The 12,020-nt window shown below is 36.0% G+C and overlaps 1 protein-coding gene across 2 annotated transcripts; it reads left to right on the top strand.

Moving 5' to 3' along the window:
- The first annotated feature begins 446 nt into the window (after positions 1-446).
- On the top strand, positions 447-2,742 carry LOC131156778 (probable WRKY transcription factor 69). Of its 2 annotated transcripts, none has more exons than XM_058110725.1 (3): positions 447-831; positions 1,053-1,190; positions 1,620-2,742. In XM_058110725.1, the coding sequence occupies exons 1-3, from the start codon at positions 791-793 to the stop codon at positions 2,215-2,217; spliced, it is 777 nt and encodes a 258-aa protein (XP_057966708.1). In that variant the 5' UTR covers positions 447-790; the 3' UTR covers positions 2,218-2,742. The 2 variants fall into 2 exon arrangements, with proteins under 2 accessions (XP_057966708.1, XP_057966707.1); XM_058110724.1 differs by having other exon boundaries at positions 476-831; positions 1,590-2,742.
- The last annotated feature ends 9,278 nt before the right edge of the window (positions 2,743-12,020 follow it).

Here is a 12,020-nt window from a genome sequence, read left to right on the forward strand (position 1 = left end):
AAATGTCCCTGTAATATTTTATACATCCAAAGACACTTTTCAAACAATTAACTATGGGCGGACTTATTGCAAGAAGAATAATCCTAAACAAAAGAAATTACAAGGAAGAATGATGTTGTATTTTTCCATAAAAAATATGTGGGCCAAATTTAGAAGCAGTAGGAGTTGGTAACACAAGCCCATTACGTGCCCCTCCCCACCAAATTCTTAGATGCAAGAAAACTCCCCTGAATTTGTATTCATTTTTACATTTAGCATGTCAAGATTCACAAGATAACCTTAGGCTTGGTTAACAGGGACGGGAAAGCTGCATGAGCACAATGATATGATGATCTCCAAGTGACAGCCAGGGATTGATCACGCGCTTGGCAGCCAATCAGGGGACGCGTGGGGAGAGGCAAGGGCATGCTGATTTCCTCATTGAAATATCTTAATATGGATGCATATGCTAGGTGGTTTTGTTTACTGCAAGGTGGGGAGGTGGTGATATGCACAGTTGTTTCATAGCTTTATATTAAATGAATGAAAAGAAAGAAAGAGAGGGAGCAAGAAAGCAACTTGGGTTTTTGTCTTCTCTCTCTGTTTATCAACCTCCCTTCTTCCTCTCCCGTTCTCTCTCTCTCTCTCTCTCTCTCTCTCAAATCTCAATCAATTGCAGAATTTGATCCACTTCAATTTCTTCGTTGCCCTTTTCTTCTTCTCTTCTGCAACTTCACCTCCATAGCTGCAATAAGAAAGAAAGAAAGAAAGAAAGAAAGAAAGGAGAAATTGGAAAAGGGATCTGCAACATATGATGGATTCAAGGGTTTCTAAGGAACTCAAGCCAAGGAGGTGAGGGGGTTGGCCCTTTGCAGCTTTTGTTTTCAATTTTGAGGGAAGCTGGTTCATTACATATGATATTTTGTATATGGTGTTTCTCTGGCATCATGTATGTATATAAATATGGCATGGTCCTGTGGAGCTTTTTCTGTGTCTGGGCTTTAATTTTTTTAACTGGGTACTTGTACTTCTGTTCACTGTTCTTGTTTTGTGGTGTGTTATTGCTGTTGCAGGAAGCTGGTTCAGAAGACAGTGGTGAGGGTGAAGATTGATGCAAATGTTGGGAAGCAGAAGGGTGAAGGACCTCCCTCTGATTCATGGTCCTGGAGGAAATACGGGCAAAAACCCATTAAAGGGTCTCCATATCCAAGGTACTTATTATTTTATATATGCATGCTTAAATTCCTCCTTCTTATGTTTCACCTGTTTATTCCCATAATTATTGTGCCTTTTCCTTTTGATCCACCTGAAATGCCTTTCAATGATCCTTCCATCATCCAAATATACGTTCTTTTCTGCTTAATTTTCATTTTCAGGCTTACATTTTCTACTCTCCCCTTTCAATTTCATCCCCCGCTCTCAAAAAAAGTGTTATGATTCCTATGAGTAGCATGAAGCTTTGGGGGTTTCTGTATAATTCTTGTTATACGGAGCTTCTTATGCTTTCTCCTTGTTATACAGAGTTTCTTCTCCTTTCTCCTTTCCTAATGAATTACCTTCCTTGTCATCTCTCTCTCTCTCTCTCTCTCTCTCTCTCTCTCTCTCTCTAGGGGTTCTGATCAGTACTTCACTGCCTCCAGGGGCTATTACAGGTGCAGCACATCAAAAGGGTGTTCAGCCAAAAAGCAGGTGGAGAGATGCAGAACAGATGCGTCGGTGCTCATCATCACATACACCTCTAGCCATAACCACCCAGGCCCTGACCTTCAAAACGCCCAGCCCACTGAAGAAATCCCCACAACCCCAAAACAAGATCATGAAGAATCAAGCCCACAAGATCAAAAACAGCAAAAGCATAAACAAGAACAGCAACAGCAACAAGAAGATGATGAAGAAGAGCAACCCATGATGGGCAGTGATGAAGATGCAAGTGAAGATCAAAACCAATACTTCCACTATGTCCAATCCCCAATCTGCTCCTCCCAAGACATTATCATCAACCAAGAAGAAAACCCTTTCACCCATGAAAGCCTGGCTGAAAGCACCCATGGCTCTCTCAGTCTCCTGCTTGATAAAGAAGAACCCCTCTCTTACCCCCATCTCATGACTTTCTCCACACCAAAATCAGAAGAAAATGACTTCTTTGATGAGCTTGGGGAACTACCGACATCTTCCTCTTTCACAAGCTTCATGAGGAACAATTTTTTTGAGGAAAGGATCTTGGCACTCCCTTCCTGATTCGCGCTACTGTCCTCAGCACTTGGTGCTTCTGGGAAAAAAAATGTACTCATTAAAATGTTCATATGTGATACACCCACTAGTAGTACTAGTACTGCCACTGCTAGTTCAATTAACTCTTCTGGATTCTGGTACATCTCTTTTAGTGTTCCTCTCTCTCTCTCTCTCTCTCTCCCTTTTGAGTTCACAGATTATGAAAAGTTGCAGTACCACTTTGGCGCAAGAGAAAGTTTATTTTTTTACTCTTTTTATTTTTTTCATTAAGTTAGTGGGTAGGTGTTATCACTTTACTTTTGTTTCTGCAGAATGTGATTAATGATAAACCCACCTAAAACCCCACATACCCAGAGTAGTTGGATCTTCATGTACACACTATTAAATATACAATTATTAAAAGGAGAAAAGATGCAGGCACGAGAGTCACGAGCTGAGAGCACAAAGGTGTTTGTGATGAGAGAAAAAAAAGGCAGTTTTCTTTTTGCTTTATATAAGAGAATTGGGAAGAGACGTTCCCATTTTTTGGCAGTTTGTTTGGGTTCTGGAATCCCTCTTTCTTTTCCTATGGAACTTCTGTTTTTGATTTTTGGTTTTGTTTTGTTTTGTTGTTTTTTTTTTTTTTTTTTAAATATTTGTTTTGTGGGTGTTTTATTGGCAGTTCACAGATGCTCTCTGCAAAATGCCAAACTCTCAAGCGTGCATTCTGGTGGGGACTAATGGATAAGATTTGCAGAGAGATGCCCAACTGTGGTTTGTAAAAACTAAAAAGCTGTCCTCGGGATGCAACTTTTTGGCACGTGAGGTGCACGTTTTTTATGGTTAGGCTTGGATGTGCCCTTGGAGCAGTTGGGACCATGTACCCCATAATGGATCACAGGGCCTTCATGTCCCTCCTTGAGGGCAGTTAATATTTGCTTAAGAGGAGAAAGGACTTGGAGAAGAATTGTTACTTTCATAAGAATTACTATAAAAATGTTACTTTAGTACTAGGGTTGGTGCAAGTGAGAAGTATGCTTTGGTATTGATGTTATAACATAGGACCCGACATCTTTAGGGTAAGACAACCCATGAGTTACGAGAAAATTATTTTCTCAAAAATTGAATTATCTCTTTATAGAAGTGATACTAGTGACTAATGTTGTAAAAGGTGATGGCGTAAGACGAGGTGTTTTAATCCTTAAGAGGTGAGGCGTAAGCTTTAAGGTTTTGAGGGATAAGTCTTTCGAGACTTTTTTTTTCTAAGATAAAAATATGTTAAATAAATTATATATATACATATATTTAAAAGAAAGAAAAAATTAAGAAAATCACAAATATAATATAAAAAAGAAAAAGTAGATATTTTTTGCAAACTACTCAGACATTCAAAATTTGTTAACTTGAATATATGACATAAATCGTGATAAAAGAAAACTATACTATTATAAAGTTTAAACTATTTTTATGATCTAAAATATAACTCTCAGTTGTTTTGGAAAGGATGAGGTTCAAGAGTTTTAGAAATCAACTCATACTATGATATGTTTTTTATACAAATATTTAGTTCAAATTTTCTAACTAATTTTAACTTGAGAATCACACGCTCAAAATACGTAAGCTTCAACTAAAAAGATGCAAAAGATGTGTCTTTTGTCAAAATGCATAAGTCTCAACATGTAATGCTTTATCTTTTTTGAAATTTGGAATTTTAGACCGAGTCTCAAGTTGTTTTAGACATGCCTTACCTTAAGGAAAGCCTCATTGAGCTTTTTTTAAAATGCTACTAGTGACCATGTCTCAAAATCAAATCCAAGTTTGTTTGAGGTTGTCTTGTTCTATAAGCACATCAATAAGAGTCGGGGCAAATGCTTATGACTCAATGCATATCAAAGGTTCTTCGCATACTTATATATTTTTCATACGATAACAAGACATTAATGTGAGTCAATTGATGTGTGATCTTTTTAAATGTTATGAGAAAATTATTGTCTTGAAGATTGAGTTATCTTCTTATGAGATTGTTTGAGGTAATCTTGTTTTATATATAGGCGCATTAATGAAGAAATAGGGTAAACAATTTTCACTCAATGCATAACAAAGGTTATTCGCATGCTTACATATATGCCACACGATAACAAGACATTAATACGAGATAATTGATGTGTGATCTTTAAAAATTAGATATTCTTGCTTGTTACACAAATTAATAGATTTTAATATAATAGCCCTCTGATATGTGAACATATTGGCAAATTTTTTATTTTTTATTTTTTGGCATACCAAAATAAAAAGAAAGTTCAGAAATTTTTTCAAAATGACTAAAATGCTCATGGAAAAGGATTTTTTTTCAAAAATAGCCAAAAATTTTATCTAAAATTCCAAGGGATATTTTTAGTTTATTCTGGTTATTTAATGCATTTGTATATCCATTTTATATGCTTAATTTTTCTCTGTCTCATTTGCATGTGCAAGCGTGTGTCCCTATAATAATAATAATAGCAATAAAAAAGTGGTATTTTATACCTTATTGATCTCAAGTCTGAGTGGGATTCATTTAACAAGACCTCCTTATCCTATAAGGTCTTGTTAGACATTCCCAAATCCCATGGTATTTCTAATTGCATACATAAAACAATATTAAAAGCTAGTAAAATAACAAATTAGGAGTTAATTAAAATCATTTTGATTCAATTTGAGATAATCTAAGATTAATTACATACGGTTCGTGTAATAAGTGTGTAAAAGACGTTAGTACCTTTCCCTCGCATAACCATACTAACGAACCTAACTTTGATATCTACAAATTGATACTACTGATTCCTTAGCTTTAGGTTATCTTAGAGACCAATCAATAGAGAGTGGTTACGTAATTTAATCACATTATAAGTAAATAACATGTTTGTGATAACTAATCATTGAACTTGAAATGATAAAATATTTCTCTTTCACCATTCCGAGTTGAGGCGTCAAACTCTCTTATCCACACATAATGACAAAAACAATACTAGACATTGCCAATTTGACTATAAACAAAACATTCACACAAAGAAAATGTACTAAAGCATTAATATATCTTGTTGTATTTTTTTTATAAAAAAAAAAATGCAAACTTTATTGATATGCCGTCAGTACTTTTGGTAGAGGAATATCGTGGTTACAAGACAAGTATTGAGAGATTACAGATAAAGAAATTAAAGTTTTTCCAAAAACAACACCAACAACCAACCAAAACAGGACTACAAATCCAAACAAAGTTAAATAAGAAACAAATCTAAACAGGCCTATCAAAAACAAAAATAATAAAATCAAATTAAATCAAAAAATCTAAACCTACCAAACAAAAATCGAGAGGTTGAACTATTTTTTTTTTTTGGAAAAAGCCGAAAGCCACCCACATAACGGTCTCGTCTCAAGTTTATTAATAACCCTCACTTATGGCGAAGGAATACCGTGGAAACAAAAGGACACTTGGAGCTTATATAATAACCAATAAAACACCCCATGCATCAAACCAAATAAAAGAAGAAAACAAACCTATACCAATACCAAAAGGAAACCAACTCAACATACCTCATATAAGTCGTACCCATCTTATCCAATCTATACAAACCTTTGATAACTCTAGGAAATTGACTACTATTTGTAAACAAACTATTCCTCCCCATGACACCTTGTCGAGCCAAAGCATTTGCCACTTTATCCCTTCTCTATACAAATGATTTATAGAAAAATCCACTCCCTCCAATAAACCAATAAGCTGCTCTCAAAAATCTCACAAATACCATAAAGAACATTTACTGGATCTTATCCAATTTACTACAATATTCGAATCACATTCAATATCAATATTGGTATGACCCAATTGTTTGCAAAACTTTATTCCTTTCATCACTGCTTTTAATTTAACTTCATTATTAGAACAAGAACCAAAATATTTTGAAAAACCAAAAATAAAAGAACCAGTATAGTCTCTAAGGATGCTGAGAGGTTGAACTAATGACGAAAGGAAGTGAGATCCAACCTATCCATTGGAAAGATACCTTTCAGAGAACGTGGTAAAATATGTTTTTCGTAGATGACATTGTTTCCTATTTCTCCTTCTCTAACGAGAAAATCAGTCGCACTATTGTCTTCCCTATATTGATGGATCACTATGAAGTTCACTCCTTCTAACTCTGCCACGAGGTTCTCCCAAAAATTCCAAAGATACCATAAAGTACATCTACCTTTTCGAAACCAATCAACAATAATTCGCGAGTCACTTTCAATAATCACATTAAAATAATGAATTCATTTGTATAAACGAATTCCTTCCAAAATTGCTTTTAATTCCTCACTATTGTTCGTACCATTGCTAAAATAACTTGAAAAAACCGCTTTCACCATGCCATGACAGTCCCGAATGATTCCACCACCTCCTGAAGTACCCGGATTGCCTCTATAGCTCCCATCATAATTAAGTTTTATCCACCCTACTGGAGGTTTAACCCATGAAATAATTTTTCCAAGCCTGGTGCAAACTCCCTGATACTGAATTTGAAAGTCTTTCAAAATCATAATGTTTGATATCTTTAATTTTTGAAAAGAATTAGAGCTCTCAGCTAAAGAACTAACCCAGTATCAAACACTTCTCCATGTCTGATCCGCACTTTGATAAACTCCTTCCATTTTCGCTTTGCATCTTCGATTCTAGAGGCACCACGTAATCAAACATGGAATCAGACTGATTAAAATACCTTTAATAGATGATTTTTGAGCATAGTGGAACCAGTTTCAATTCTGTTTTTCCAGGGAAGGAATCGTTGGAAAGGAATCCTTAACACCACATTAGCTTGATGCCAAACCCCTGAAGCCACCTCGCCTAAAGAAGGAATGTGATCAGTGTTAACTTAGCTTCTCTGCACACAGCAATCACAAGCCGAAGCCATCGATATTCCTTTGGCCTGAATTCTATCATCTACTGCCAAACATCTGAACCAGACTTTCTATAAACATGCTGAGATTCTTTTAGGCAATAAAGAATACCAAAACCAGTCATTCCACTCAAAATTATCACTTCTACTCCTCACTGCCTCCCATGTCGTTTTTTGTAGAGAAATTGCCATCAGGGGTAGGCTTTCATACGAATATATCCTGACCACTTTTACCAGCTGGCACATTATGTAAGATTTCCATTGTTTTGTCGGCACCAACCAATTCCATTAATAAATTAGAGTTCCAGTTGTTATTCAGGCAGCAATCCTTAATACACAACTTCTTGTTTGAAATATCCTCAATGCGCACAGCTAACAGGCCTGATGTAAGCCACCTATCGAACCAAAAAGAAGAGTTCCCACCTCTCACTAGAATTTTAACATTATCCATAACTTCCGGAATGGTGGCCATCATTGATTTGCATAACCGAGAGTCATTTGGTCTCCCCTTCCTTATTTATAAATGATCATTTCTACAATATTTAGCATTGAAAAAACTTGACCATAGATTATTAGAAGTGAATAGTCTGAAGGCAAATTTCATGAGAAGAGATTTTTGGAATTCTTTAAGATCTCTCAAGCCCATACCCCCTTCTGAGGTAGATTTACAAATTTTCTCCCAAGAACACCAATGAATCTTCCTTTTACCTTCTATTTCTCCCCGTAAAAAATTAGCAAGAAGAGAGTGACTCACTCGAAAAATGAGCAGCTCGAAAGCTATCCCAAGTATAGGAGTTACGTCATGTAATATTAAGCCCAAGGGCTAGATCGTCTCCTCAGGGAATGCGTTTTAATCTTAATTTCACGTTCACCCAATCGAAAATAAAAATGTACTGAACTCAATTCAGATTCGGGGTTTTTCAGAATTTTGGAGACTTAAACAAAAACTTAAATTAAAGTCCTAAAACTAGCATGCTTCAATTTAAAGAGCAAAAATGGAAACCTTAACCTACTCAAGGAAACATCGGAGCACGCACTAATTAAAGATGGCAACTTTGGATACGGAATTAAAACACGCAATGGAAACTTAATCAAACACTCACGCACACAATAAAAACCAAACCTTTAACTAGATAAAACTTCGAACCAAAATTAAACTATTAACGATGAAGACAAAACACGATAAAAATTAAATAATTAAAACTTTACCAAACTAATTAAATAATTCAAATATTAATTAAATCTATGGCAAAATTCAACTAAGAGAATATTCAATAAACAATCAAAGTTCAACAATAATAAAACACCCTAACTAATGTTCAAAATCCAAAATTTCAATAGTTAATTAATAATAAGTAATGATAGAGAGAAGATGAGAGAGAGAGAGAGAGAGAGAGAGAGCAGAGTAGAACTGCTGGAAGTTGCAACAGTGGTAGGGGCTAGTATTGTGGTGGAGACTGCAAGGTGGAGAGGCCTCAGGCTGTGCTGGTATGGCAGCAACAAGGAAGTCCAGCGGAGAAGGCTGTGATGCTTGGGTCTACTGCTGGAGTTAGGACGAAGCTTCTGTTCTAGCTAAGACGGCTGTGGCTGAGCTGCTAGAGAAGTGCTTGGCCAAGAGTGGAGGAGTTGCTAAAGAGGGCTCACAGGTTGCAGAGAAACAGAGTAAGAGGGGAGGAAGAGTTGAGGGGAGGAAAAGAGGCTCGGTTGGCTGGTGTCGTGCTGCAAGAAAACAGAGGAGAGTTCAAGGGAGAGAGGGGAAGGTAACTGGGATAAAGAGGAAGAGAGAGTGATAAGAGAAAAACAAAAACCAGAGAAGGAGAAAGTGAGAAAGGAGAGAAGCTAAGGGAAGAGAGATAGCAAAAAGAAGAAGAAGAAGAAGAAGAAGAAGAAGAAGAAGAAGAAGAAGAAGAGGAAGAGAAGGAGAGAATGGGGAGCCCTCGGGATGCCTACGCAGGGGGAGGAAGAGAAGGGAATTTAAAGGATAGGGGGGGGAAGCCCTAGACCCGGATCCAGCCAAGATGAATCTGACCCGACCCGTTTGAAAGGACTTGAATTATTATATTTTTTCATTTTTTTTCGTTCTCTGTTCATCACAAATCTGACTCTTCTGGAGCCCGTTTCTCACAAAACTCAAAACACGAAAGTTGTAGATAATACTTTCTTATTTATCTAGAAATTTGAATCGTCTCGATCAAAGTTCGGACGGAAAAGTTATGCATAAAATACGAACAGGTGTCGGTTTTGGTTTCCGAGATTTTTCCTGCAACAAAAAATTACCAAAACTTCATAAATAGTGCAATAAAGTTCAAGAATGATGATTTTGGTACTTTAGTAAAATATTGGACAATTTTGAACATTTAATTAAAAATATAAACCGTAAAGCCCGGGTTAAGATGCCCAATTACACAGTTTTGATGCGTAATCAGAGAGTTGATGCGAGAAAATGTGACCTACGAAACATTAATAACCGACATTAAATGTATCGACATGCTAGACAACACATGTCTTAATAAAATCAATCTTCCACCTTACAAGAGCAACTTAAATTTTCACCTTGCAATTTTCTTCCTAATCTTCTCCACAATAGGCTCCAAGATCCTAGAAGACAATTTTCCAAAAACCAAAGGCGCATCCAAATATGTAACTGGGAATTTACCTTCCATGAAACTTGTGATTTTCTGTCACACCCCGAACCCGAAAATGGGATCCAGGGGTGAAAATGTAATCTAACATGTCCCTGTATCCAATAAAACATCTAAAAATACAGTACAAAGGATGAGGGTCCGACCCCGTGGGGTTCCCAGGCACCCTAAACACATCCAAACACAATAGAATGTACGTAGCGGAAAAGGTCATTCTATATATATGTGCAATACCATACCAAAGTCTATACAAGAGCAGCAACATGCTCTATTATATAACATACAACTTGGTGCCCAACACATCCCAAAATGGCAACCCACCAAAACACAATCCTAGCACTTACCCAGGCGCTAACCACAGTACACCGGCCACTACGCTCCCTACACCAAGATGCTAGTTCCGGTGACTCGAAGTGTAACGTCCTCAACATTCTTACTATATATATATATATATATATATATATATATATATATATTATATTTATATCTATAACCATGTATCTAAAATCATACGATAAACATTCTTACGCAGCGAAAACATACAACATATAACCATTTACACATGAACTGTACAATACCAGAATTCGAAATATACAGACCATACAAAAATATCCATCCAGTGTCATCTATCCAAAAACATACACCACTCTTTCAAAAACTCACCAAAAACCTAGGGTGATCTAAATACCCTCTATCCGCGAGCCTGACCTGCTCGCCCAGCTGTCTCACCTGAAAAATGGTAATGTAATGGGGTGAGTCGACGCTCAATAAGTGGAAATATGCTATCACTAGTGTGTGGCAACTAAGTTAAGGATACTTTTAAAAATAATAACTGAACTGCAATGTAATAAATCATATGTAAAACATATCTTTCTTTCACAATTGAAAACATATTGTATCGTCTATTTTTCTACTTTTCATACTGGTAATATCATACTATACTCATTATATACTGTAAAACTGTAAACATATATATATATATATATATATATATATATATATATATAAAACTGTGCTTTTATCCCTGGGACTCTGTACGTCATGATTTAACCCCTCATGACAGGATTGTGCGGCCCGTAGGCGGGACTCTATCTAGTTGACCCTCCAGATAAGTCATCATACTCTACACTACCTCAGCCCGGCCAAACTGCATCCTCTCCTAAGCTCGGGACTGGCTACTACCTCGTCAAACCAGCCCCCTCAACCCAGTGTACTGGGGAGCTGCATACTCTCCGAGCACGGCTGACGGTACCCATATACTATCTGAGATATGTGGTTGCACATTATCTGTATCTAGCAACGGTACCGTGCTCTGTAATCTGTATCTGTCTGTGTATCTTTCCTTAGGGATCTGATACTATATACATATATACATATATACTCTTTTATTGTTTTCATCATGTTTCCAAAATTACCGTAACGCTATCTTTATGTACTATATATATATATATACTGTAAAACTGTATACTGCATCTGTAGCATCTTGATGCTACCTTTGTATCTCTGTCTGTATATTACGGCAATAGGAAACATGGCATACTAAATTCTGTATAAAGTTATGGTATAAATACCGATCTGAATAATACTGTATACATGTATATGTATATATATATATATATATATATATATATATGTGTGTGTGTGTGTGTGTGTGTGTGTGTGTGTGTGTGTGTGTGTGTATCTCTATTTCAAGAAACTATTCTTATAAAATTGTAAATGCATGTACATTCTCTATATAATCTTTGTGAATATATATATATATATAAGCTTTAATAATATATATATATATATATATATATATATATATATTATTAAAGCTATATAAATTGCTTCATCTCACAAAAATCACTTAGCCCACACAATCATTTAAACTCATATTCTAAAACAAATACTATTTCAAATTCATATTTTGAGAATTCTGTATAGTAAAATGGTGGAGTTATGCATCTATAAAATCTCTAATATCATTACCAAAAATTCCTAGCATAACATATTTGCCTTACCTCAACTTTGAAAAGCCCCTATAAAAATCTGGCTCTATACCCACAGGATTCCTAATTCAACATCCTGAAAACACAATGTCCCAGAACAAAACATCAGTATTTCTTAGTCTACATCATTTCCTATAACTACGAGAAAGTCAAAAATTCAATAAAAGACCTTACCCTGAATTTGGGATAAAATCCAACTTCGTTTTCTCGACGATCCCCTCTGGCAAACTTGTAGAGAATTCCATCAGGAGCGTCGTGGTAGCTTCGGATCGTCAATCCGG

Source organism: Malania oleifera, chromosome 5, assembly GCF_029873635.1.
Source record: "Malania oleifera isolate guangnan ecotype guangnan chromosome 5, ASM2987363v1, whole genome shotgun sequence".
Taxonomy (NCBI): Eukaryota; Viridiplantae; Streptophyta; class Magnoliopsida; order Santalales; family Ximeniaceae; genus Malania; species Malania oleifera.

Coding starts and splice junctions, on each gene's coding strand:
- LOC131156778 (XM_058110724.1), top strand. CDS start 791: ATGATGGATTCAAGGGTTTCTAAGGAACTCAAGCCAAGGAG. Junction 832..1,052: donor AAGGAACTCAAGCCAAGGAG/GTGAGGGGGTTG, acceptor TTGCTGTTGCAG/GAAGCTGGTTCAGAAGACAG. Junction 1,191..1,589: donor AAAGGGTCTCCATATCCAAG/GTACTTATTATT, acceptor CTCTCTCTCTAG/GGGTTCTGATCAGTACTTCA.